This window comes from Nelusetta ayraudi, unplaced genomic scaffold (genome assembly GCF_046127955.1).
Source record: "Nelusetta ayraudi isolate G7.1 ecotype Tasmania unplaced genomic scaffold, CSIRO-AGI_Nayr_v1 ptg000019l, whole genome shotgun sequence".
Taxonomy (NCBI): Eukaryota; Metazoa; Chordata; class Actinopteri; order Tetraodontiformes; family Monacanthidae; genus Nelusetta; species Nelusetta ayraudi.
Window position 1 is genome coordinate 2,542,738 of NW_027466069.1, and position 24,517 is coordinate 2,567,254.

General features: G+C 49.4%; 1 protein-coding gene across 3 annotated transcripts in view; it reads left to right on the forward strand.

Moving 5' to 3' along the window:
- Window positions 1-978: 978 nt before the first annotated feature.
- The window catches only part of arhgef25a (Rho guanine nucleotide exchange factor (GEF) 25a), a 48,674-nt gene continuing 25,135 nt past the window's right edge, over window positions 979-24,517 (forward strand). The window contains exons 1-2 of one of the 3 annotated variants that reach the window (XM_076026273.1): window positions 979-1,440; window positions 2,789-2,927. In XM_076026273.1, coding sequence (XP_075882388.1) covers window positions 1,345-1,440; window positions 2,789-2,927 — 235 coding nt within the window. In that variant the 5' untranslated portion in view covers window positions 979-1,344. Of the gene's footprint in view, window positions 1,441-2,788; window positions 2,928-11,928; window positions 12,791-24,517 lie in introns of those variants that run through there. The other 2 variants (XM_076026274.1, XM_076026275.1) reach the window with 2 other exon arrangements.

The window sequence follows — 24,517 nt, forward strand, 5'->3', positions numbered from 1 at the left end:
ACTAAAAATATTGTTTGCTTCAGTCATTTGAATCGATTTAATATATTTAATATGTTACTGCAGAGTGTTAGAGAACTCCTAGTACCTGACGAAACCTCTCCAGGTGATCAGGCTGTAAACAGAGGGCTAAATTTGGTGTTTTCTATTTCGCCACCCAAGATTCAAATGGGAGTAAAAAAACAAATTACACTGTGACCCTGTGTTGCAAGGTGAGCTGAGTTTACCAGAGGATTTTTTTTTGCACTGAATGATTCAGATTCAGGAAAAAACTTTACTTCCACCATGAGGAGCAATTAAGGACCGTTATACATGACTTGCACAGGAGGTTCCATTGTACTCAAGAGTGCTGTATTGTCCACTGAAGCCTGAAAAATTCAAATCTATAAAAGGGTACGAAATATAACCTATAATGTAAATGGAAGATGATTGCACACACGCACCTTTGATACCGGATCTGTCTTCAGTGGCTGTTCTCCTCCTAAACCTCTGATTGATTCAGGCCATAGAAAAGCAAATGATTTTGATTAAGCAGACAGCTGTATGAGAAACATCTGTGCGCGCGTGTGCGTGCTTTTGCGTAATCGGTGACACACTGCAATAGTGGAGTGTCGGGGGCCGTGCGTTCATACCTTATTTGGGGCTGCCCCACAGCTTCAAGGGTTCACACAATGCTTGTGTCACTGTCTGAGAACTTGGGTTTGAGGACGTGAAGCGTGTTTTACATTGCAGGGCGCTTTGAAACCGACGGCACCGGAGACGGTTCCAGAGGGAGGACTGAGTCAGGACGAGTCGGAAGAAGCGTCCAGGTAGGCAGGGAGGCACGCGGCCGGAGAGAAAGAGAGAGGGGAAAGTCTGATGGAGGGAGGAGATGTTTTGAGGAGGGGGGTGGTGATCGTCCAGAGCCAATGGAGAGCGAGGGGGGGAAAGGGTGGAAGGAGGGAGGAAAGGGGTTGTTGTGCACGGATCCGAGGACACGTTTTTGCCGTCTCGCGCATGAGGACTGGACGGGACCCGCCTGCGCTGACTCCTCAATGAATGAAGAAAGTGAGGAGGAGCAAATTTGATTCTTCTCCAGAAGGCCAAAGAGCAGCAAAGGGACGTGTCCTCAGTGGACTAAACAAAAAAGGGGATAAGTCGGCCTCAGCAGCTCTGAGAGACCCCCCCTGGTATATTTTTCACATCTCCAGGACGGTTTCCTAATGTGCATGAGGTTCCCTGTGTGTGCGAGACGGCAGCCGAGGGAGCAGCGGAGAGCAAAGACAGCCGAGAAGAGCGGAGCAAAGGTCAGGACGGGAGGAAGAAGGGAACTGACCTCAGCGTAGTTTTTTTGTCTCTTGGGGAAGGATGAAGGCTCTGCAGAAGAACCAGGGGCGCACCGACCAGCTGCTGGGAGCCATGGCGGACCTGCTGACTTCTGTGGCCATACCCAACCAGCAGTGGGTGAGTTGTGAACCCGCTCGGGTGGGTTGTGGGTTGGGTGGCTTTACTGGCGGAATCGTGGAGCTACAGCCGCAGCAGGGAGGGATTTTGTTTTTTTTTTCTCTCGGGGGCTCAGAGGGCACAGTCGCCGTCGCCGAGTGTCTCTCGGCTCACGTCACGACGTGCCAAATTTGATTCATAGTCTCTCCAAAAGTCGTAAAACCTAAAATGGTCACGGCAGACCACGAGCAGCCAGGTCCGTGGCAAGGAGGGCTGCTTGTCTCCGTTCAGTGCTCGCGAGGAATCTTGGATGCTGAGGAGGAACAGGAAGCAGGAGTAGCGGTGATTAAGCCATCTGACCATAAACAAACTCCTGCAGGTCGAACGCCTCACTGCCAACCGGGCCAAATTTTTTCCACCCTTTATTCCTTCCATGATACATTCCACTGATCCCCCTCTCCCCTGCCCTCTATCTTAGCATTCACACTAAAAATAGATGAATGAATGGTATCTTGAAGGTACTGCATTGTAAAAAAAAAAGAAAAGAAAAGTTTTCTAACAATAATTTGTCTCTCTAGCCTGTCAGTGAACTTCCAAGAAATGAGAGAATTGCAACCTTTACTTTGTTTGCCTGCATACTCATAACATGCCCTTTGTGACATCACAAAAAAGCACAGTACCGCTTACACGTTGGTGTCAACACCAAGGGGCAGGCGTTCGGTCCATGCTCTAAGTGTGCCAAACTACAAGCCACAGCAAAGCACCAGTTTTGGTTTGGAAGTTAAAACCTATTACTCTTTGAGGGAGGCTGCAAACACAAGGCTAAATATGACGAAGTTTTCGTGATGCTGCCCTGCTGAAGGATGGAATGAAAACTTGGTACTATACTGATCCTCTAATATTCCTCTTCAACATAAATCGACTTCGAGCAAGGTGAATCTTTAAACCTTTACATCTCCTTCTTTAAGAAATTCCTTCTCTTCATATATAACATCCCCGCAGGGAGCGCTATAGCTGAAAAGTGATTTTAATCTCACCCTTTCCCTGCAGAGGCCTAATAACTTTGTCTGTGTCTGTACTCTGGGACCAAGGGGGTTTAAATAAAGATTAAAATCTGCCGTCTCAGAGGCAGGTCTGATCCCCGCTCTGTGGCAAACGCTGGAATCATTTCCACAGCATTCCTGCACTGTGTGAAATGGAGAGAAGGAAGTGAAGATGTAGATGATGGAGCAGTAGTAAGAATAAAGGCTGATGTAGCGTTTCTTTTTCTTCTTTTTTTGCGTTTGTGGGTTGAAAAGCGTTCTGATGCGCAGTCTGACCACGGCCTCTTCCTCGAGAGTGCAGCTGACAAAGGCATCTCTGTGTGCAGCTCTCTGAAGGAAGTGAGACGGACCTCCCATCGAGCGAGGAGGAGAAGGGGCCCCTGCACGGCCACTGGGAGCCGGAGGGACTGGAGTGGGAGCAGCAGGCCGCCGCCGCAGACAACCCCGAGCGGCGAGAAGGAACAGGTAAGACCTGAACGGGCTGTACGGACAATGCCAGTCCAAACACTGGCCCTCACCAAACCAGTCGCAGCTCCCGACTCGGCGAAACGCAAACTCGCAGGTGGCTGACGACGACTCTCTGCGTAAAAAAAAAAGTCTCAGGTTTCTCTGCGGTGGCGCTAAGTCTCGCTTCCCCACAAGTAATTGTCACATTTTAACCTGGCGTGGTAGCCATTCTCAGTTCTGTACTAGTACTGAATACCGAGGACGATATATATTCAATCAGTCTTCAATTATATGGATATAGAGGCAGGAGGTCATAGGGCGAGAAAGTGCAGGCTGCTCTGAAAAATCAGGCAGAAGATCAGCAGTTTGAAGCTACGACAGATTATAAACAGCGGGATTAGCGGCTGCTAAAGAGATTAGCTTGGGTGCTGCTACGGCATCAGTTTCGTAGCTGCGTGCTGGAGTGTTTACATGAAAAAAAATTCTTGAAATGTTTTCTCTTTGCTTCCTGAGTTCTGTTAAGCACTTGAAGATGACGGTGGCTACACACTCACCTCAGTACGGTTTACACCTGTAAGACTTCTTGGGCTCTTGGGCTAGCTAAACAAATCTGATTGGTTCTCTTGAATGTGCTCGGCAGAGGGCTCGTACAACCAGCCTGCAACTTTTGCATCCGCTCAGCAAAGGCTTTCTTCCTCTTGTGACATAGATTCGAAAGGAGCGAAGGAAAAGAAAGAGCCCTCTAAGACCCTCAAAGTTTCAGGAAAAGTATCAGTTAAGAGTCAAGTGATTTTCCACCTTTTGCTCTTGTTAAACTCCACCTGAGTCTCGGTGTCGTGTTCCACGCCCAAGTGCTTGAGAGCGCGGGAGTTCCCGGCGTGCGCGTACGAGCAACGCTTTCCAGATGGCTCGCAGAAACACTATTTGGTTGCACTTATTCTAAATTTTGTGGTCAAAGGCTTTGCGTGCGGTGCCGTTTTTTTCCTTGAGTGCAATGAAACAAAAGCAGCTTTGTTGCCCGATCTGGTTCGGGGGGTTAGCCTGAGTGTGTTTGTGTACTCGGAGGGGTCGGCCATGTGGCCAGACCGCTGAGTTGTTGTGCAGAATGAGTGCACGTCGTGCAAGCGGGGCCCGTTGGAGGACGTCGTCAGTGTCTCACAGTATCTTGTGCTAGCTTGTGTCTTTGCAGCGCGAAGCTGCGTCCGCTGTTGAGGTTCACGCTGCCAAATGTTATTCCAGCGTATTGCTGAAGCTCCTTGAAAGCAGGCGCTGGCAGAAAGGCATTGGCAGTATTTCACGCCATGTGGACGGACGATGACCAGAAGTCCGACTTGTTTGCTTCACTTCCAGGCGCCGCTCCTGCACTCAGTTGTTTTTTCGGACGAGTCCGATCTCCTTCGAGTGGAAGGATTGGATGGAAAAATCAATGAAACACAATGCGGGGAAACGTCTGAACCAGCACAACAACAACAACAACAGCAACAAACCTCTAACATCAAACACTGGCTAATGGAGACGCTCTTATCTGCTGTACATATATTTTAGCCTTCAAAATTTCTTGCGTCAGGCGACATTTGATGCATAATTCAAACTTAGTCACGTGTAATCGTCTTTATTTTTGTTTGCTAAGTCCTATGCTAAGTATTATGCAAAATTCACTTTTGTGTTTTCTAACGTTTACATGTACTCTACTACTCTGTTTTCCGTATGCTACCGATTTCAGAAACACAGATTTGAAAATCAACAACATGGACGCCCTAATTCTACCGCTAAGACTTAAACTCTTGTAGGATGGATTTGTTCATCCCTCGCAGTTTTTGCATCCGCTGTAATTTTTACTTTTTTTTTTTTTTTTTAACTGTTATGAATTTCACTCCAACTCAGCAAAAAACCCACCCTAATAAAACACACAGTGACTTGCGCTTGGGGTTTACGGTTGAGAGCCGCGCCGTTTCCATGTCGTGCTGTGTCAGTGGAAAAGAAGCTGGGGGAGCAGAAGAGGGGCCCCTGCTCTCCGTGCGGACGAGGTTCCCAGGGCCATCTGTTAGACGTTAGGAATCAGATGCCTCTTAGTGGCTTCTCGGGAATCACAGGACAGTGCCAGCCGAGATAAATTTGGCTCCCGTTTCCACCTAATCTATCCCCGCGCTGCTTCTGACTTTCTCCGACTTCTTTTCCGTTGCTTGTCTCAGCTGCGGCCCTCACTCTCGAAAACACCGCTGCTTCGCCATCCGCGGATCAGATGCGTCTGACCACACGTGACGGCAAAATTCCCTCCGAAAAGGATGCAGCGGCTAGAACAACAACAACAACAACTGCATGCTGCTCGTCATGTGTACAAACAACACGTGCCCCTTTTGTTAATGTGCTCCTCTGCAACGTGGGACACGTGCTTTGCATTTTGTGAGGAGGAACGCGCGCCGCTGAATTGAAGAGGAGACGGAACTCCAGGCGAGCAGAAAGTAGCGATAAAATGCAAAATGAATCAGAGGCTGTTTTACCTACTGCTACTGCTACTGCTAGCATTTAAGCAGGCTGCTGTGGCTTTGCCATTTTTGTGCTTTTTAGGTGTGCAACATTGGTGGAAAACTGTATCTGAACGGCCCGGGTCCCTTGAGAAAGCACAACAACGGCAAACTTGTGCAAAACTACACACAATGCACGTCCTTGTCCGTGTCTTGTTTTTTTTTTTTTTTTTTTTGCGTGAGGCGTTTTGTGAGGTCGCGCCATTCATGCAGCAGCCATGACCTCAAGGGACCCGAGAACCTAATAATGGCTGCAGGGTTTTTTTTTTTCTCTTCTTCCTCTTTTCTTTACACAGCTGTAATAATTCAGGACCGGATGACTTCCACAGTAGAACAGTTTGAATAATTAATAAAAACGACCAGAGACTGTCTGGGCACAAAGATGTTTATCAAACAGGTGTCCTGGATGTTTGGGAGTTCAAGTTAGATGTATTCCCGAGTCATTGCCAAGGCCCGATACTGCATGTCAGTTCTAGGAAGTGCAAAGAATTCAATAAAATCCAGAATGAGCAAATAAACGACAGTAAATAGTTCTGATTCTCAGACTTACATAATCTAATAACTTTTTTTTAATTTTTTTATTATCTCAAAGTGTCACCACTTTTGCTGCATGGATTTAATTTTCCATGCCTGGCACAAATTACGTCTCTGGCCACATGAGGGCAGCTAAGTTACAGAGTCTGTGTTCACGTGTTGCTTCTTTATGAAGTTGTTGTGGTCGAGCCTGTTCGTTTCCCTTCTGCTTTTACTGAGCTCGTAAAGGCAACTTGCGGTTGTGCTGTTTTTTTCACCTGCTGGTGCTTCACTGTACCTGCGGGGCTGTTTGCCGCTGTGTGAGGAGTCGTCAGGCGGGTACCTTTAATAAAAAAAACAACAACAACAAGACTGGAGTGTGTGCCTGCAATGGCAAAAACAGTTGATAAGCAGAACAAATAAGATAAATAGTTCAATACAACTTGTCTTCACCTGCACGCGCGTCTGCTTGGTTGTCAGTGGGTGGATGTTGCAATCCAGGGTTTCCTGGGATTTCTTTCTTCATGTGCTAGAAACGTTGCAGGTCCCTCCTGAGAACTGTGCGGTAAAGACTGGATGAATCACTGGAGAGAGTTTTGTTGTTGTTTAAAAAAAACAAAAAAACAAAACAAAACAAAACCCAAAACTGTGCCTGTGGAGTTAAATTGTAGGCGTCTGTGTTGCAATTCAGCGAAGTGGGTCAGGCGGCTCAGGTCAGGCAGGTTGGACAGCCCACAGGCCGCTGCTCACTGGCATTTAGACCACACACTGACCCGGAAGGAGGGAGGCAGATGGAGCTGCGTACACACAGTGCGTGTGTGTGTGTGTGTGTGTTCTGAAATAACAGCTCGCCCCTTGCTTTTTCACCCTTACTTGTTTATTTTGGGATTTACAGTGCGACAGTGCGTATTTCAAAAGCAGCGACGCTGCTGTTAATCTCCATTTCAGGCTGCAAATGTCGATCCCTTCAAAAATAAATCTGGCCCCCAAATCCCCCCCCCCCGCAACTAATTACTAATCAAAGATAAATCAACAGCGTCTCTTCATGGGTGGTCGCTGGACTTAGCTTCAGTTTCCTAGCATTAACATTTGGTTCTGACTGCCGTGATATGTAGTTGGGGGGGGGGGGGGGGGGGGGTGTGGGGAGCGTGGCTGTTAGATTGATGGGGTTTTCAGGCTCATCCATCCGGCCGAGCTCCAGCAGAGGGTGTTTTCAGTGGCTCTCAGTCCTGGAAGCCTCCAGCTGTTGCAATATGGCTACGCTATCGTAACAGAAATGGAATTGGTTCGGATTTCATTTTTTCGGGTGTAATAAAGTCTATATATGAATTAAACTGTCCATGTTTTTTCTTTTCCGTTTATAACTGCAAATATTTCATTTTTATTGCCTTATTTCTTTAATTCATACAATTCTCGATCTTGCACTGAACAGTTTTGCTGCTGTAATTATGCAAATTTCACCACTGTGGGATCAATAAAGGTCTTCTTCTTCTTCTTCTTCTTCTTCTTCTTCTTCTTCTTCTTGGGAAGATTTGCTGGAGATACAACACAACCGATTCAGAAAAAAAAATCTATCTGCCGTGTCGCTATGGTGCAAAGAGTTACAGAAAATTGTCAGCTAGTGGAAAACTTTGACAAATTCCTCCTTTGAAAAAAAATGTCACTGACAAGCAGCGAGTCAGACGGATCTTTTGAAGCGTGCTTACAGCTGCTAGCGGGTGATTTACTTCTGAGTTATTTCCCCCCCGAGTGTGTTATCCTTCAGTGCAGTGCAGTTCTGCCGTGGCCCTGAAGAGGCTTCGCTGCACGGTGAGGTCTGACAGTGGGAGGCACCGAGTGGTACCACTGGTGCAGTGCGCACAAACACACACACTTGCAAGTCTCCCTGGTGTGTTCTTCGGCAGCGCCTCTATCGCTATAATTGGAGGGAAAACAACAACAACAACAACAAAAAAAACAAAACAGCGGGATTCTGCAGAAGCGAGCAGAAGCGAGCAGAAGCGAGGAGAACAGGATGGTTGTTCTGCGACTCCTGCTCGGCGGCGGGACCGAAGCCAGATCAGAAACTACCCCCCTCCCCCTGCAACGCCGGCTTGTCCAGAACGCCGGTTTGCCTTAATTGGCGCTCAGCTGGGAGATGAAGAGAGGAAGACAGAGAGAGGGAGAGAGAGGAACTAGGGGAGAGGGAGAGCAAGGGGAGAGAAGGAGGAAAAAAGAAAGCGAAATCTGAGCAGCGAGCAGCGTTTTGGCAGGGGTTCATCTGGCTGAAGGGGCCGAGGGAGGCCTGCTGGGGGGGTCTGTGTGTGTGTGTGTGTGGGTGTGGGGGGGGGGTCACTCTGCAAATATACAACGGCGTATCTGCTCAAGTGAAGCGTGCCGCAGTAATTAGTGCGAGTATTAATTGCTTTTGGCTTCGCCGGCTTCCTCTATAGCGCAGCGCTTTGCTCTGCTAAAAGTGAGTGAAGTGAAAACACAAAAACAGCTGAATTTCAAAATAAAAGTGGGTGTCTGAAGCAGCTTTACGTTGATCTATGGCACAATGTTACACCTATTTCCAGATCTGTCTTCCCCTCAGTGTGTGAGAGTTCCTGAAAGAGACTAGAGACGTTCATACTGTCTTCGTTGATAGATTGACTCTCATATCAGACAATAGAAAATGTAGGAAAGATGTTTTAGCTGCCTTGACAGTTTCAACTGTGACACCGGTCTTCTTCAGACGTGTCATTCGCAGCAACACGTCGGATGACGCTTCTGAAGAAGACCGGTGTCACAGTCGAAACTGTCAAGGCAACTAAAACATCTTTAATATAAGATTTAGTTCCTGAAAGAGGCCTGTTTAGCCCTCTGTTTGCAGCCTCCCCTTCCAATCTCATAAAACCGATGCTCTGTAACTCCAGCATCTTTGGAAGGAGATGAAAGAAAAATGGAAAGGGGGTCTGAACAATGGAACTGGCACAATCGGTGTACGATGTTTTCATGTGTGCACGTGGCCCTTTCGTTGCCTTAATTTCACCCGTGTCACACATCCAAAACTGCGATGACACTGCTTGGTCGGGTGACTCAGCACCTGCAGCGAGCCGCCAAGTTTACCGCCACTCTGCGAAACATCTTCAGCCTCGAGCGCAGTATCCACCTGGTGAAGGTCACAGCGGTGTCAGCCGCCGTCTGACGTCCCTCATGTTGTCCTCACCGGCCGTGCAGTAAAACAGGGCGAAATCTCCAGCAGAGCCACATGGCTGCCGCTTTACCAGCGGACCTGCACTTCAACCACTGAATAGAAAATACAACTGGCAGCAATTTTTGTGCATTTGCATAAGAACAAAACAAACACATGCCTTTTCTGTGACTATTAACCCTAACAGATCCCAGCAAATTCCGCACTGTGCCTTTAAGAGCAAAGGGGTGGAACTAAATTCATTCTTCATCAGTGTTGACATCCAGGCCTCCTCCTCCGAACCGGTGCAAGCATATGTGTATGGACCAGCTGTAGTGTGTGTGTGTGTGTGTGTGTGTGTGTGTGATGGGGGAGATAAAGACGAGGAGAGGGTGGCTGTGAAGGAGTGAAGCCGGGAGATAAAAGGAGGAAGATGAACGAGTGGTAACGCACGCCTCACCTCACATCTCCTGCTCGCAGGGAGGGGAAGGAACATTTTCCTCATATTTCTCATATTAACATCCGACGGCTCTTGTGTGTGTGTGCATGTCTCCCGCACGCATCACTTCGGCACGTCATTTATTTGACCGCAGAATTCCATATAAGGGAAAGTGAAAGTGAGAGAAATGACAAGGCAGGGATTTAAAGGTACAAACTACCTTCAGTGCAGATCACTGCACAATGCACACCGGCTACAAACACATTTCAGAGAATGTTTTTTGCAGTGAAAGCAGGAAAACACAGAAACGTTTCTTTGCACTGGCAGGGCTGTGCAGCAATCTTATGCAACAGGTATGCAAACGCCCCCTGGTGGCAAGCCTTGAGAGAAACCCACTCTTGCCTTCTCCCCCGAGGGATACGTGAAAAGATTTCCTTGCATTCGCCTTGTGACTTTTCTGCAGGAGGCGTTTGATCTCTTTGCGACGCTCTGCCCTCTGAGTCCTCGTCCCCAGTTCCTTCAGCACATCCTTTATTTTCTTCCTTCTCCTCCCCTGTTCACCCGCATCTGAAACGTGAAACTCCTCCGAGGGCGCTCGGCAGCCGCGTCGCATTGGCAGCAGAGCGGAGACGTTCGGCGCCGCCGTTCGATTTTCCCTCCAGCAAATTGCCTCTTCAATCACGGCCGCTTTGGGGCATCCATTATAAGATGAGGATGAGAGGTGGTGGTGGTGGTGGTGGTGGTGGTGGGGTGTGATCTGCCTCCCTGCATCAGGGGATCTTTGCTCATTCCTGTTACCCTCTATTAGTTTTTGCAGAGGGGCTGCGGCCTGAGTCATCAGCAGGCCAAAGAGAGAGAGAGAGAGAGAGAGAGAGAGAGAGAGGGAGAGAGAGAGAGAGGGAGAGAGAGAGAGAGAGAATCTCTGAGGACAGTGACGGGTCGGGTATCAGAACATGCTGCTGCAGAGTTTGTTTTTTTTCCTTGTGAGATGGTTTAACGACAGACTAATTGCGCTTCTCAGCTTCCGTCAGCCTCCCTTTGAGTTGGTGTCGTCTGAAATGATTGGCTGATGAGTCATCTATTGCTGGATTGTCGATTGAGTCCAAAACACCTTTGATGTGAAGATCACATGTGAGCGTGACTGGATTTAGACGAACGCTGCGGTGAAATGATGCATGATTAACATACTTACCAGCGTAATGATTAAAAGTTTGCGTGTGTGTGTGTGTGTGTGTGTGTGTGTGTGTGTGTGTGTGCAAGGTTATCTGTTGTTGGATGAACGCACGCGCTCACACACACACACACACACACACACACACACACACACACACATACAAGACAATACGATCAACCTTAAAGGTCTCGCAGCGGAGGTATTTAAAACTGACTGATTAATGAACCACCCAAACTTGGAGGTTTCCCCAAAACGGCACATTTAGCCCTCTGTTGGCAGTCCCCAGTTGGAATGCTTGCTCTCATGCTGGGTTGGACCTCGCACATTTTGGAGGGAGACGTTAGCGAAGCGACCAGGCAGCAAGCAGTCTGTTAAACATCTGACTGGGGTTGGGGCGCTAACCATGGAGAGACGTCAACTCCCTTTGTGACATCACAGAGGGGTGTTTTCACACACAGAGAAGCGGAGGCGGCTGAAGTTGCTGACTTTCCTTACATGCTTTTAGCTCACCCACAGGACTGACCAGCTGACAGAACTCATAGAAAACACTATGGAAGCTGTTTAATACGGGACCTTTAAATCTGGTGCTGAGCACATTTATAAGCGTTTCGTTCAGCAGGAGCAGACTTAACCAGGGTTGCAATCAGAGATATTTGTATTCAAAACATTTTCAGAAACGCGCTATATTGTGATACATAATAATGTTGCAAGCGCTGACAAACAGCAACACACACACATACGCACACAGTGAATGCCAGCATGCCATCACTGTGAAATCTGACACTCCTGCTCCCTGCACGGACACACAAAGGAGGGGAGGCGGTGGGCCGGCGGACAACGTTCGCTGTGTTGCTCTCATGATCATCAAAGAACACAAAGGTCAGTAATGGAGACGTGATCGCCCACAACAGGAGCTGTGAGAATACTACCACTACCACTACCACTACTACTACTGACCACTACTATTAACAACGCTAAAGAAGGAGACACCCAGGAGCTTCTCGCGGCCTCTGTCTCTCCTCTGTGACTAACGCCGAGCGTCACTGCCGCCGCCGCTGTTGCTATTTCCAGGGGTCAGCTCTCAGCGTGGCATTTCATCCGGTGGGATGACTGCTGTGTGTGCGTGTGTGTGTGTGTGTGTGTAGAGAGAGAGGGTGGGAGGTGAGGGGGTCGGGGGAGGAGGAGCAGAGGGGTGAGGAAGCCAACAAAAAAAGAAAAAGAAAAGAAAGAAACAGCTGAGAGGCAGGAAGAGGAGAGAAATTTCGGGGAGTGGGAACGCTATCCTGGAATAGCCGGCAACTAGAGCTGCAGACTCCACCCTCCTCACCCCTCCCCTTACGCACTCCCTCTCCCTCTCTCTCTGTGAAGCAGTCTCCCAGTGTGTCATTTGACCGGGCAGTTCACACACAGCACTGGAGAGACGAGCGGAGGGAGACGCAAAGAGGCGGCAGCACGTTCAATAACAACAATAACGGTTCCCATCTATCACCGTCCGACTGGAATGTTTCCTCAGCTGAGAGGAACCGCCGCCGCCACCACTTCCTCCTCCTCCTCCTCCACCTCCTCCACCCCCTTCTTGTGAGTGTGGATCTCTTTCGCTTCGCTTGATGCCGCCTGCTGCTGCTTTTGCGGGACGACTCTCCCCCGGTCTGCCGGTCTGGATGCGTGCTCCTTAAAGTCAGCTGATCAGAGGGAAGGGGGCAGGATCTTCAGCGGACACCTTCCCAGGGGCCATTAAAAAAATATATATATATTTAAAAAGACACTCCAGACGGGTAAAAAAAGGAAAATAGAAACTTGCGTCGCGGGTGAGCGAGCAAGACTTCAGGGAGTCAACTCGAAGGAGCAGCAGAGGAGGAAGAGGAGGAGGAGGAGCAGGAGGGGGGTGACACAGAGGAGTGCCTGGCCATGCCCACCTCTGCTCATGCTCCAGCAGTATGAAAGGAGGAGGCCACCACCACCACCTTCATCCTCACCACCATCACCACCACCACCGCCACCTCAGAGGCTGCGGCTGCCAGCACTTGTTCCGTAAAGTCCTGGCCAAGTGCGGCTGCTGCTATGCCCGAGTCAGAGGTCAGTGTCGCCGACTCCCGTCCCGTCTGTGTATGTGTGTGTGTGTGTGTGTGTGTGTGTGTGTGTGTGTGTGAGAGATAGATCCTCTCGAGCGTTATCATAGCTTGAAGAAAAAAGAAAAGAAAAAAAACACAAACAAGGCAGTTTGTGGCTTCCCTCCCGGTGCGGTTCCTCGCTAATTGTTTGGCGGCTGACACTCATTCCCTTTTATCCGACGCTCCTTTTCACTCTTGCTCGCGAGCGCCGGCGGCGACAGCAACAGTTGTGTGTCGGCGTTGTCGCGGAAGGACGGAGCGAGGGAGGAAGAGAGGGAGCAGAAGGTCCTTCTCTCTCTCTTTCTCTCTCTCGCAGATGCAGGCGGCTGCACGGCGAGGCTCGTGCACATGCATCCCTGCATTCTTTCATAAAAATAGACAAGGGAGGTGGGGGTAAGGAGAGGGGGGGTTGGGGGGGGTCGATAAGCGCCCTCGTCGCGATGAGCGAGTGTCGGTCGGGAATGTGCAGCACGTGGACCGACGGAACACGCACCCAACTGAATCTGGTCCCTCTTCCGCCCGAAAACAGCGAGCTGGGCAAAGAAAGAAAAATAACAGCAGTTGTCCTCACCCCCCCCTCTCTCTCTCCTTCCCCCGCCTCACCCCTCCTCCCCTCTCCGGTGTAATGAAGAGCATCAGGAAGAGTCCATTAGAACCGTGTGGCTGAGTTAAAGCCAGCGAGCGATGCGGACACGAGTCTGGTGGGAGCAGAGTGGGGAACTTTGAGACGGTGTTTGACGGCCTCGTACTTCTCAGATCTTTAGCTGCTGCTGTTTTTGTTTCCTAACCCCCGACTTCGCTGGAGCAACTTGGCGGGATTTGCGTTGATCGCGTGAGAAAGAAAAGAAATCCTACAGAAAAACTGCCGCTTTGCGTTGGACTCTTCCTCACATTTGGCTCGAGGAGATCCCAGAAACCGAGGAACCTGCGAGAACCTCCAAGAGGTGTCAGTGCCTTCTGTGACGTCACAAGGGGAACGATTTCCAGCATTGCGTGACTTTGGGCGGCACTGCCTGAAAGAGTGGAGCGAGCCCAAGAAGTGCTTTCTCGGCAGGCCGGAGTGACTGAGCCTGAAACTAACTGCAAATCATTCTGAACTTCTCTTCATCTTCCTCCGTTGTGTCTCTCCGTGCGCTGCTCACATCGGTCCTGCCCGTGCTATTGGATGCTTTTACTGCTTATGTTCACTGCTGCAAGAAGACGCGAGTTCCGCCTCGTACTGGGCCGTCTGAAAATCTTTCAAACTCACTGACTGACCCGTCCGGCCGTCCTCTGCTGCGCCGACCTCTGCACGCCAAGCGCGGAGGCAGAGCCAGAACAACAAGGGTGTCTCATAGCAGCAGATTAGTTAGCGCTGCGCCGGGTGCTCGGTCCGCCCCCCTCCCGATCCCCCACCACCTCCCACAACCCCGCCTTTTTTAACAAGACTACATCAAAGGGATAAACAGCGGACCTACCCGCTGAGTCTCAGTACGTAGGGGGGCTCACAGAGTGGCCTTTCATATTACAGGCCGCTGTTGTTGAATACATACCTCAGATTCCTCCAGTTTAATCTCTTATGTAATGGATATTCTCCTTTTCCATAGCCGGCGGCTCCCCGCTGCACCTCCGCCGTGTTATCATAGCGAATACGTGCACGCTTAGATCATGACGCGCGACGCATGTGGGAGTTTGGAAGATTGAAACAATTGTGGCTATTAAAAGACAAAGTTATGGACCGACACGCAACTGCAAGACACCCCCCCTTGCAGGACCTTGTGACGAACCTGGCGAGACTGGATGGAGCGCTCACAATCGGAGAAATTTCCACCATCCGTCTTGCTGACCTCCTGCAGGAGGCACTTTCAGTCTGCCTTTATTTTTCCCCCTTGCAATCAATCAGTTTCCCCTTTTTTTTGTTGCGACAAAGCAGGACGCAAACTGCTGTGAACTGCCCTCCGAAAGGCCCCGCAAGAACACAAAGAGGGAGAGAGTCAGCGACTTCTCAGCCAAGAGAGTTTAGCTCATGTGGGCAGTTTTAGCACAAACTGGATGGCATTTTTTTCACATTAAAGCAAGAACATAAATAAACTCACATAAAACACTGAGGGGTTTTTCTTTCCTGGTGGACGTCGCCAAGTTTAGTTTAATGTGTTGCTCCTCGGGAGGCCTGGAGCCCTGGTTGCGTAGGACAATGTGATTGGTCCGTCATCAATCAATTTCAACACACACAAGCCGCATCCAATCACTTTCTGCTTTGCTTTTACCTTAAGGATAAGTGGAGTATCCGAGGCTTTTATTTTTCTGTTTTTTTGTTTCCCCTCTCATGTGAAAAGACAGTTTAGTTGTTTTAGAAGCACTGAACCCCCCTTGATCACGCTTCTTAATGGGAAGTGGGGGAGATCCAAACGTGCTACTCCCTCCGGTGAAGCCACATTATCGCGCCGCGGTCGCCTCTCAGACTGGAGGTTTAACTATTAATGCGAAGCCGCGCACCGCGGCGCCTCCTCTTCCTCGCGGGGCCACGCAGAGTACATTTCCATGTCGCTATCGGCTGCGGTTCGGCTGAGGAGCTCGCATCCAGTCCTCTCAATCAGCGCCCCGCGCAAAAGACCGGTTTCTATAATTAACAGGATGTCGGCGGGAAGTGCGTCAGCTGCGGCGAATTCTCTTAAACGGCTCTTCGTCCTTCCCTCCTTTTCACTGCATCTTTCTGTCGCTCTCTTCCTGCTAGTTCATCTGATGTGCTTGACTTTTTAACCTCATTTATTGTGTGCGTTTGTGTGTGTGTGTGTGTGTGTGTGTGTGTGTGTGTGTGTATGTGTCTGTGCTATCCATTGTGAGCCCCAGGCTGAATGGTCACCCAGAACCCTGCTGTTTCAGCTCGGCTGTTTACAGGAAACACAGCGAACAATGCAGGTCTGAGTTCAGCGGCCGACGTCCTCGCCACTTCTGGCAGCAGCGAGGCGACAATCTCGCAGGTCGGGCCCGCAGCGCCGTCCAATCACGTCTGTCGGTCGGCTGCCTGTTTGGTGTGCCAGGATGCTGGAAGTCTCGGGGAGACAAAAAAACAATGTCTTCTGGCTTTGCTCGTCAACAGTCAACAAAGCATTTTTCCTCCTTTCAGTCACTTTTGTCTCAGTCGCACGCTGCCCACATCTGAGTGCTCTGGCTGTTCGGAGCATGGCTAAATTACAGTGCGTGCCGTGATTCACTTCCTACTTGGGCACAACAGCACTTCACTCGCACTGCTGGGTCGATGACACGCGGTTGCGGCGCGGCTTGGCTTCCCCACCGCCATATGTGTGACAGGCCTTCAATCGCTGAGAGCAACACCAATCTCATGAGGTGAAGCCGCTGAATGGATGACTGGACTCGGGAGTCGTCTCTCACCGGCTGTCAGTGATTGAGTGTGCGGTACCGGCTACGAGTGGAGCGCTAGCGCAGCGAAGTAAGCAAGGGGCTGTGGTTGAAAAGAAGAGCAGATGGACGGTTGTTCTTTTTGATTTCGTATTAGTCATAGTCTTTTGACTAAAATTTCTAAAGTTTTAGTCACATCATCTAAATTGTTTTAGTTTTAGTCTAGTTTTAGTTGACGAAATATCATAATCATTTTAGTCGACTGAAATCACAGTAGATTTAGTCGATTCCTGATATCTTCGCGCCACAGTTTTTACAAAGTGTGCCCAGATGTCCTGTTGCCTCTTCCTCCCCGCTGTTAACATTTGGTCTCAAACTAGTCTGTACCAGACAATATGTGTGTACAAACTACGCAACTTCCTGACCAAGTCGCTCTGATTGGTTTTCTTCCCATCTCCTCTTTAGAAGGAAAGTGTATGTAGAAACTCCACTTTCTAAATCGTCATTTCCTTCCACAAATGAAGATTTGCTCTGAATGGATCTCGTCTCAGGCGGACACTTTCGGCTCGTTTTCAATCGTTGAAGAAAATGTCAATACACCTCGTCATCGTCTTAGTCCTTGTGAATGATTTTTTTATTTATCGTCTCTACCGATGCAGAGGAGCTCAGACGGTGACGGGGCGCGCACATGGAGGGTAATGAGAGGAGAGGAGCGTGCGACGTTTTAGCTCCGCGCGGCACATTAGCTGATTGACTGTCAGAGAGCCATTAGCGAACGCTGCTTCCCAGCAAACAGCGTCGAGGAGCGTTTTAAAAATAGACGGCGTGTGTGTCATCGCTTGATATTGTCTGCAATCAAGCGTTTCCATAGGAGTTGGTGGAGCTTTCAGTGTGTGCGAGTGCGAGTGCGTGCGTGTCAGGGTAGGTGAGGAGGGATGTTGTAGATCAAATGTGTATGCCACTAAAAGCAAGAGAGAGCAGAAATACATCAAGACCAAAGAGCGCGCAGGTTACAGATCAGACGAAATATGAAAACACAAATACTGTGAGGGTATTGTGGACATTTTGTGGAAATCCCATATCCTTGACGTGACCGGAACACAGCATAACACAACTTGAAATGTTAGTACTGGCTCTTCATTGGCTCTAAATTTAACTTTTAACGAATGAAATCAGCTGGAATTCCTATAAAAAACAAACAGTGAGAGTCACTACTGGTCAGCTGCAATGTGATTTCCCATCCGAGCTCACATTAATAGCACCTATACTGATGACTGGAAATGACACAGTGGTGTGTAAGGGTGTATTTATATCGGAGCCAGTCATGCTGCCGGTCTGTTTCTTCATCTTCTTTCTTCATCTTCTTTCTCTTCAACACAATTTATAGGAAGAAACAGTCTGTTGCTGTTTATTCCACATCTGTTTCAGAGGAGTTGCCGGTGTTTGGGTTGTGATAACCTAAGGACGTGGTGGGATTCCAAGCACCTCCACTCATAGCTTACAGAAAGAAAAAAAAAAAACCCAGCAAAGCTTATTTGTGCATCAGCTAACAGTTTTTAAACGGCTTTAACAGAGGGGATAAGTCACGAATGAAGAGGTTTAACACAAAGGTAGACCGGGTTTTTAAAGGTCTAGTGTGTGAAATTTAACGACAACTACTGGTCAGAGAGAATACTGCAAATGGTGTTAATGTTAATCCCTCTAGTCTCGTCTTCCGTCTCCCGTCATTTCATTTTACCGACTTCATCTCTCTGAAAGAAAACATGCATATATATTTTATTTGTCCATTTAATTCCAGTCGACCATTTTAAAGTGTAACACATTGGGCCTATAATTGTTGAGCGCCAGTTAGCAAAATTGCCTTTGACAAGTCCAGAAAGAGAGAACATTCTGAAGCGAGTCTGGAGGATCGAACAGAGTGCGGGGAGGAAAAAAAATAATGTGCGCGTTTGGCCCCTTTCGGAGGATCAAACAGCGAATTTCAAAAGAAGAATTCACATAAAAAAAAAAAAGCCTTTCCAGACTCCCACTGACGCCATGGCCGACATGTTATCCTTATACATAAATGGTAATGTTGGGAACGACGTGTAATGCTGGATTCTAAAACGAGAGAGAGAGAGAGAGAGGGAGAGAGAGAGAGACAATCGTTTTCTAGCCGTCACATCTCGAGGCAGCGCAGCCTCCCACACGGCCCGTGGTATTTGGGATGCACCCCGAGGTAACAGCCGTCAGAGAGACGGAGCCAGCGACATAAAGACAAGTGTAGGACGGATGTGCGATCACCCTCACACCAGGCGGCGAGTCAGGCCTGGATGGAAATCGCTGTAATCCCAATGTAACTCTTTTCATTTCGGTTTGGCTCGAGTTGCCATTGTGCCGCATGTTAAAACTGCACCGGACGCAAACAAACATCTCAGGCCGTATGATAAACGCCTTTTTGCACAGTGCGGAATTAGACACGCGTAACCTGAATGCGACATAAAAGATGAATTTCTCCGAGAGCCGGTCTAATACGCAGGAGCTCCAGCCGCCCCCTGAGATGCGTTTTTTTTTTCGAAAACGTCCGACATGAATCTTGCACATTTTGCAAAGAGCACACGCCTCCTCGCTCATTGCGAGAGGTCGCCGGCAGTTTTCGTGCCTCGCGCCAGTGGAAATCAACAGAAGTGCTTCTTTCACCGACGGGGATGAGGGAGTCGCGGCTGGAGGAGAAGTCCGGGGGAAAAGAAGGACCGCTTCCAGCTGTAAACACTGGCCGCTGCCAGAGAGATTAGCCTGGCCGCTGCTGTCGTGGCAGCTCTGTCAAAAACTGGACGGCATATTCATAATGAAGGAAATGGAAATAAAAGCGACACGGAGGGAGTTTTTCCAGGTGGACGACGTTGTTGTTGCTTTCGTAGCTAGACGTTGCCACCCGGAAACCGATCTGATTATTTCAGACTTTGCAAGTTTTCACCTATGCTTTGAAAACGCCTTCATGTGGGCTCTTTGTCGGATGGATGCGTGCCGGGGTTAATAAACTGAGCCATAAACCAGCAGAAACAATTTTTTTTTTTCCAAGAAACGTAAGCAGGTTTCCTCCATCATCCGTCTCTGAGCTTTGCTGATTGACTTGTAAAAGGTTTATTGTGTCCTTTGCACATCCCCAGATGACTCACACACACACACACACACACACACACACACACACACACACACACACACACACACACACACACACAGTGATGTGGCTGTGTGTTTTCCCCCTATCCTCAACCTGCTGCGCTCTACTGAGACACTAAGCTGCTTTAACTAACTTTCCTGGGACTGCAGGTCTGAAAGAAAAACACACAATTTGCCGACGCAACACACAAAACAAAACCCAAACGCTCCAATCTGCGGTCTGTCCTGCAGCTCCAGTCTTCGGGACTCAGCTCTGCGTCGGAGTGACTGCGCGCTGCCTCCAACGTGCATTTTGTGGCAAGCGTAATGTTTTTCCTTTGTGCATGTGCAAGTGTGAGGGGTTGAGTCATGCATGCAATGGGTTAGGACAATCCCCCCAGCCATGGCGTGCGCACCCGCACGCACGCACGCACGCACGCACGCACGCACGCATGCACACACACACACACACACACACACACACACACAGACATATGCTTTTTTTTTTTTTGCTCAATAAAAGGGAACAGTGTAAAATATGTGCATGTTAGATGAACACAATGTTAGAACAGCGCTTGGACTTGCTGCTCTCTCTCTTGCACAGATGTGCGTGCAGAGAATGCAAATCCTCAACATATCAACACTAAATCTGCAGCATAATTATGAATCACTTCCAGGGAAGTTATGGCCGCCCAAAAAAACCTGAAGCGTGCATGTTTTCCAGCAGCAATTAAAGGGATTAGTCATCCAATTCCTCCAGGGATCGTTTCTATCAGCGGGCTGATCAATCATTTTTGCCAAATTGTGCAACCGCCGAGCGGACTTGCATCACTCGGCGGAGGGCTGATCCCTCAGTGGAGCCACTTCTGCTGCGTTTTGGCTGCGTGCGGCGTCGACAAATGGCTCGTTTGCTGCACTTTCCAGGCAATTTACGCTAAAAAGAAAAACACGATCACTGTGGGAAGACGACTTTCGTTCCGTCGGTCTTGGTTCAGGGTCGATCGCCTCGTTCGGCGGCCGCGACACAGCGACACGGCAACCTCGGGATCCCCAGGATTCCCTCGTCCTACCTGCGAGGAGAAAAAAAAAACAAAAAACGTCCCGATGCTTCTGCAGAAACATCCCGAGTTGAAGGAAAGCAGCTCCCCCGAGGGAGCCGGCTGCTCTTTTCTTTTTCCATCTTATCGGGGACGGCCTCCGTCGTCTTCAGCTTATAAGGCAGAACTTTGGATATTGTGGAAAAAGCAGCAGGAACAGCTGAAATCGAAGGTATGCTGGCCGAGTTGCCGCGGCCCAGCCCGGCGCTCCGTTCGGCAGCGCAAGATATTTTTAAACTTTGCACCCCCCCCCCCCCCCCCCACGTCTCCTCTCGGCTGTGTGTCCAACTGATCTCCTCCATATTGTTTCGGTTTTGCACATGCAAAGCAAAAACACGTAGACACACACACACTCGCGCGCACACACAGGAGGAGAAATGGAGGCAGGATGAGGAAACTTGCAGTAACCCAATGTTCCCAGTTTCCCCGCAGCCGGATGAAGAAATCACCCCAAAGTGGCGGCGAATGTTGCATGATTTTGTAGGCTTGGAATGTGAACACCGAGGGGAGGGGGGGAAAAAAGAAAAATTTCCTGGGGCATTCTCCGTGTTTCTTCCTCCGTTCGTCCCCCCACCCCCCACCCCCCTCTTGTATTGGCAGCGTGCCTGCCAGATGGTTATTAATGACCCCCCGCCTTGCCCGTCCCCCTCCTCCAAAGCTTTCACCACTTCACCGTCTTCCCTCTGCAGTTCCTCCGACTTCCCTCATTTGCTCGGCTAAACGGGGAGCAGTGCAGCGCCGTGCCGTGCCGCCGCTGCTAGCGGTCCACACGGCTCCTGTGCGATTCTCCCTCCCTCCCCTCGCCGCCCCTCCCCTCCTTCTTCAGGCCTCTGTTTGTAAATGTGCAGAGGGGAAGAATGAGGGAACAAATTATGAAACGCAGGAGTGCATTCCATACCTTGTTTAGAAAGAATTCTCCAACGGCGCGGAGGGGGGGAAGAGAGAGAGAGCTCCCCCATGCTTCTTCCCCTCCAACCCCACTCCTCCTACTCCCCTCCCCCCCCCCAAACTCCAGCCCAGACGGTTCTCCAGAGTTCAGGATCTTTGTCACGCCGCAGCGTCTCACTTCTCGCAATCTTGCTTTCCTTTTCGCCTTTTATTATTTCAATTGTTCTGCCTCCGCGGCGGAAGGAATCCCCTCCTTCCCTCTGCTGCCTCGCTCCGCTGGGCAGGCATGGAACACGCCAACTGCAGCGGCGCAGTGGCTGAGAACAACCATCTAGGCAGGCAGTGAAGCCATCTGGTCGCGCCTCCTCTCCTGAGGACGCTTCCCGGCAGAACAGGGGCTGAGGCCGTTTTCTGGGGAAAATTAGTAAAGCGGTGGAAAGTGACAATCACGCAGAAGTCGTACAAGGTGCGGGTGCATGACACCGGCCCAGTTGTTGCCCAGTAGGTGAATCCATTCGCTGGTGCTTCCTTCAGATTAATGTTAATGTTTCACGAGGATACATGTTTACCTGTCTTTTCTTTTTCCCCCATAAAAAAACATGTGAGGGAACCAAAGCTGAGGCGTTTTGTTTCCTTCCATCATCGACTGTTATCGATCGGCAGTTAGGAACCACCCGGCTCTTAGTTCACCGCCAGCCTGCAGCTATTCTTTCTACTATCTCTCGTTTGAGAGCATCAGTCTTGTCGGTCTGCGGTAAAGCCAGCAGGCAATTCTGCATCGCAAGCAACATAGCAGGGGCAACTGCCCCCGAATAACTCTTATCACTCAGCACATAGCCTGCCTAATGAAGAAAATAAGACAACAAAAGAGTGCAATGGTAACATTTTGACTTTCCCCAGACTTTGCAGGTGGACCTGAGCTGCAACAAATGGATTTTGCATATTCATCAGGCATCCTCTTAGCAGCCATATGGAGATTTCTCACTCCAGATACATGATTCATTATGGGAATGGGAAAAAAAACGCAGATGCTTCTGCTGAATTTAGAGTGAGCTTTTTCACTAATAAACATTTAGTAGCGTCAATAGAACCAGCGGCGGCTAGTTTGGCCCGGACCTGCGAGCGTGTCATGCGGCGTGCAGGTGATTTTGCAGCAACGAGTTGTTGGGCGAGCGGCGCGGCGTGTGCGTGGAATGATTTCGTGCCCCGCTGATAGATAATCTTTTGTGTCCCTTACTCTCTTTCCTTCTGGGTTCAGTTGCTATGGCGATTAGGAGGCGGGCGGGAGAGGCAGGGGAAAACGAGCGAGCGAGCTAGCGAGCGCACGTCTGCAAAGCCCATCCAGTCTGGCCGAGAACAAAACGCGCGGGTCTCGTCTCTCTGTCTGCGGGTCGACAAGCGGTGCCAGCGTGGAGTACAGAGCTTAGTTTTGGCTTGGCTGCCGGTTCACGGACGGATTTTTTGAATTTTGGAACTTTGACGTGCCAGATTGGAACGTTTCCCAGTTTTATGAGTCTGAAAGAGCACACAGAAAACATTGGAGCGTAACATCCTGTCTGCACATTCAAAGGCTTTTTCTGCAAGTCTGCAATGATCTGTGTCATTTTACTGCTATTGATGTGTGGCAGTGTTGTCTACCAAAACTCTTGTCAAAGCAAAGAAAAACCTTCTAATATTGTCCAGGTGCGTCGTTGTATCCACATTGTGTATTTACACCATAGTTTTCTGTTTTAGTCACAACTAAACTTTGCCTCTGGAACCCAGACGTTGACTTGGAAAGTACTCAGTTCTTCACTTACGGACGTGCAAAAGTCGAGACTGGAGATCTCGGCATTCAATCGTGGTCTCAAACATAAAAGTACAGCGGAAATTTGCCGTGAAAACTCATGGCTTGCGTCCGCCGCCTCCTTGTTGATTATGAGGCACTTTCAAACAAATTCTGCCCACATGTCACATCTGGCCTTTGAACGGTGGCCTCATAGGAGTGACCTTGTGCACGGCTTAGTGAGAAAAACAGCAGGAGTCCAGAGGGCCGAGCTGAGGGGAGAGCAGCCACTGGCACAGAGTGTCCGGAGCCACGCCCCTCCCACCCCACACCTACCCCCTATTACCCAGCAGGCACCGCTGCTCTGCCTCCGCCTGGCAGGCCAGCTGACTGGCGCTGCCACAGCTGCCATATGAAATCACAATCCTGCTTAATTTGCACCGTTGCTGTTGTTGTATGTGCATGTGTGTGTGTGTGTGTGTGTGCGTGCGTGCGCGTGTGCACTAACAGGATGATAGTAGTAAAGAACAAAACTGCAGTCTTTGCTTTCAGCGTCCAAGATTGTTGCTAAAGAGGGCGAAAGAGTTGCGTCCATCACAGTAATTATCCGGAATCACACACATCATCACGTGCAAATGCGAGCACACACACACACGTGCACAGACGTCAAGTGTTATGTTACCCACACACTTGTAGGGTGCAGTAATTAGTACTGTCGCCCCTCGACAGGAAGGTCCCGCCTCAATTCCCTGCTGCCTTCGCAACAGCTTCCTCCGAAAGACATCCCCCAAACAATAATGTGTTATTAGAAAATGTTGCGTTCGATGGAGCACTGGCAGTTAACTTCTTTACTCGAGAAAATGGTTTCAAGAACGACCCTATGAAGATTCTGCAATTAATCTCAGTTAAAAATGTATTGTTTGACAGCCCTTATTATGTCATATTGTATTGTTACGTTGTCTTGCATTGTAATTTATTGTGTCCTGGGTTTCTCGTTGTACCATTTGGACTTGGAATAACCACAAGGGGCGATCAATGTCCAAGTCAGACTTTGACCCCCTGAGTGAGGTTGCATTGACTTGCAGTACTTTCTCATCACTCACATTATAAAAGAAATCAGAGCAGACGGTGCCAGGAACTTGGCAAGTCGCTGTCTTAATGGCCCTGGAGGAATGTCTGGAGTTTTTTTTTTTTTTTTTTCGAGACCCACGAACCGCAAAGATGGTTCCAGTGTCTAACTGTCGGCAGCCTGGAGCCTAAAGCAGGCAACCGACGACAGAAAAGAAGAAAAAGGAGAAAATGTGAAGAAAAAAGAAATGTCCGTCTGCTGAGGGAGCCATGGCCCTCCGGTGCCGAGGCATCGTTTTCTCAGCCGATCCGTCGATGGGCTCTCCGTCAACGGGGAGGTTGGGCCGTGTCACGGCCATGCTCGTGGCTTCTGGTGGGGGCGGAGCCTCAAGTC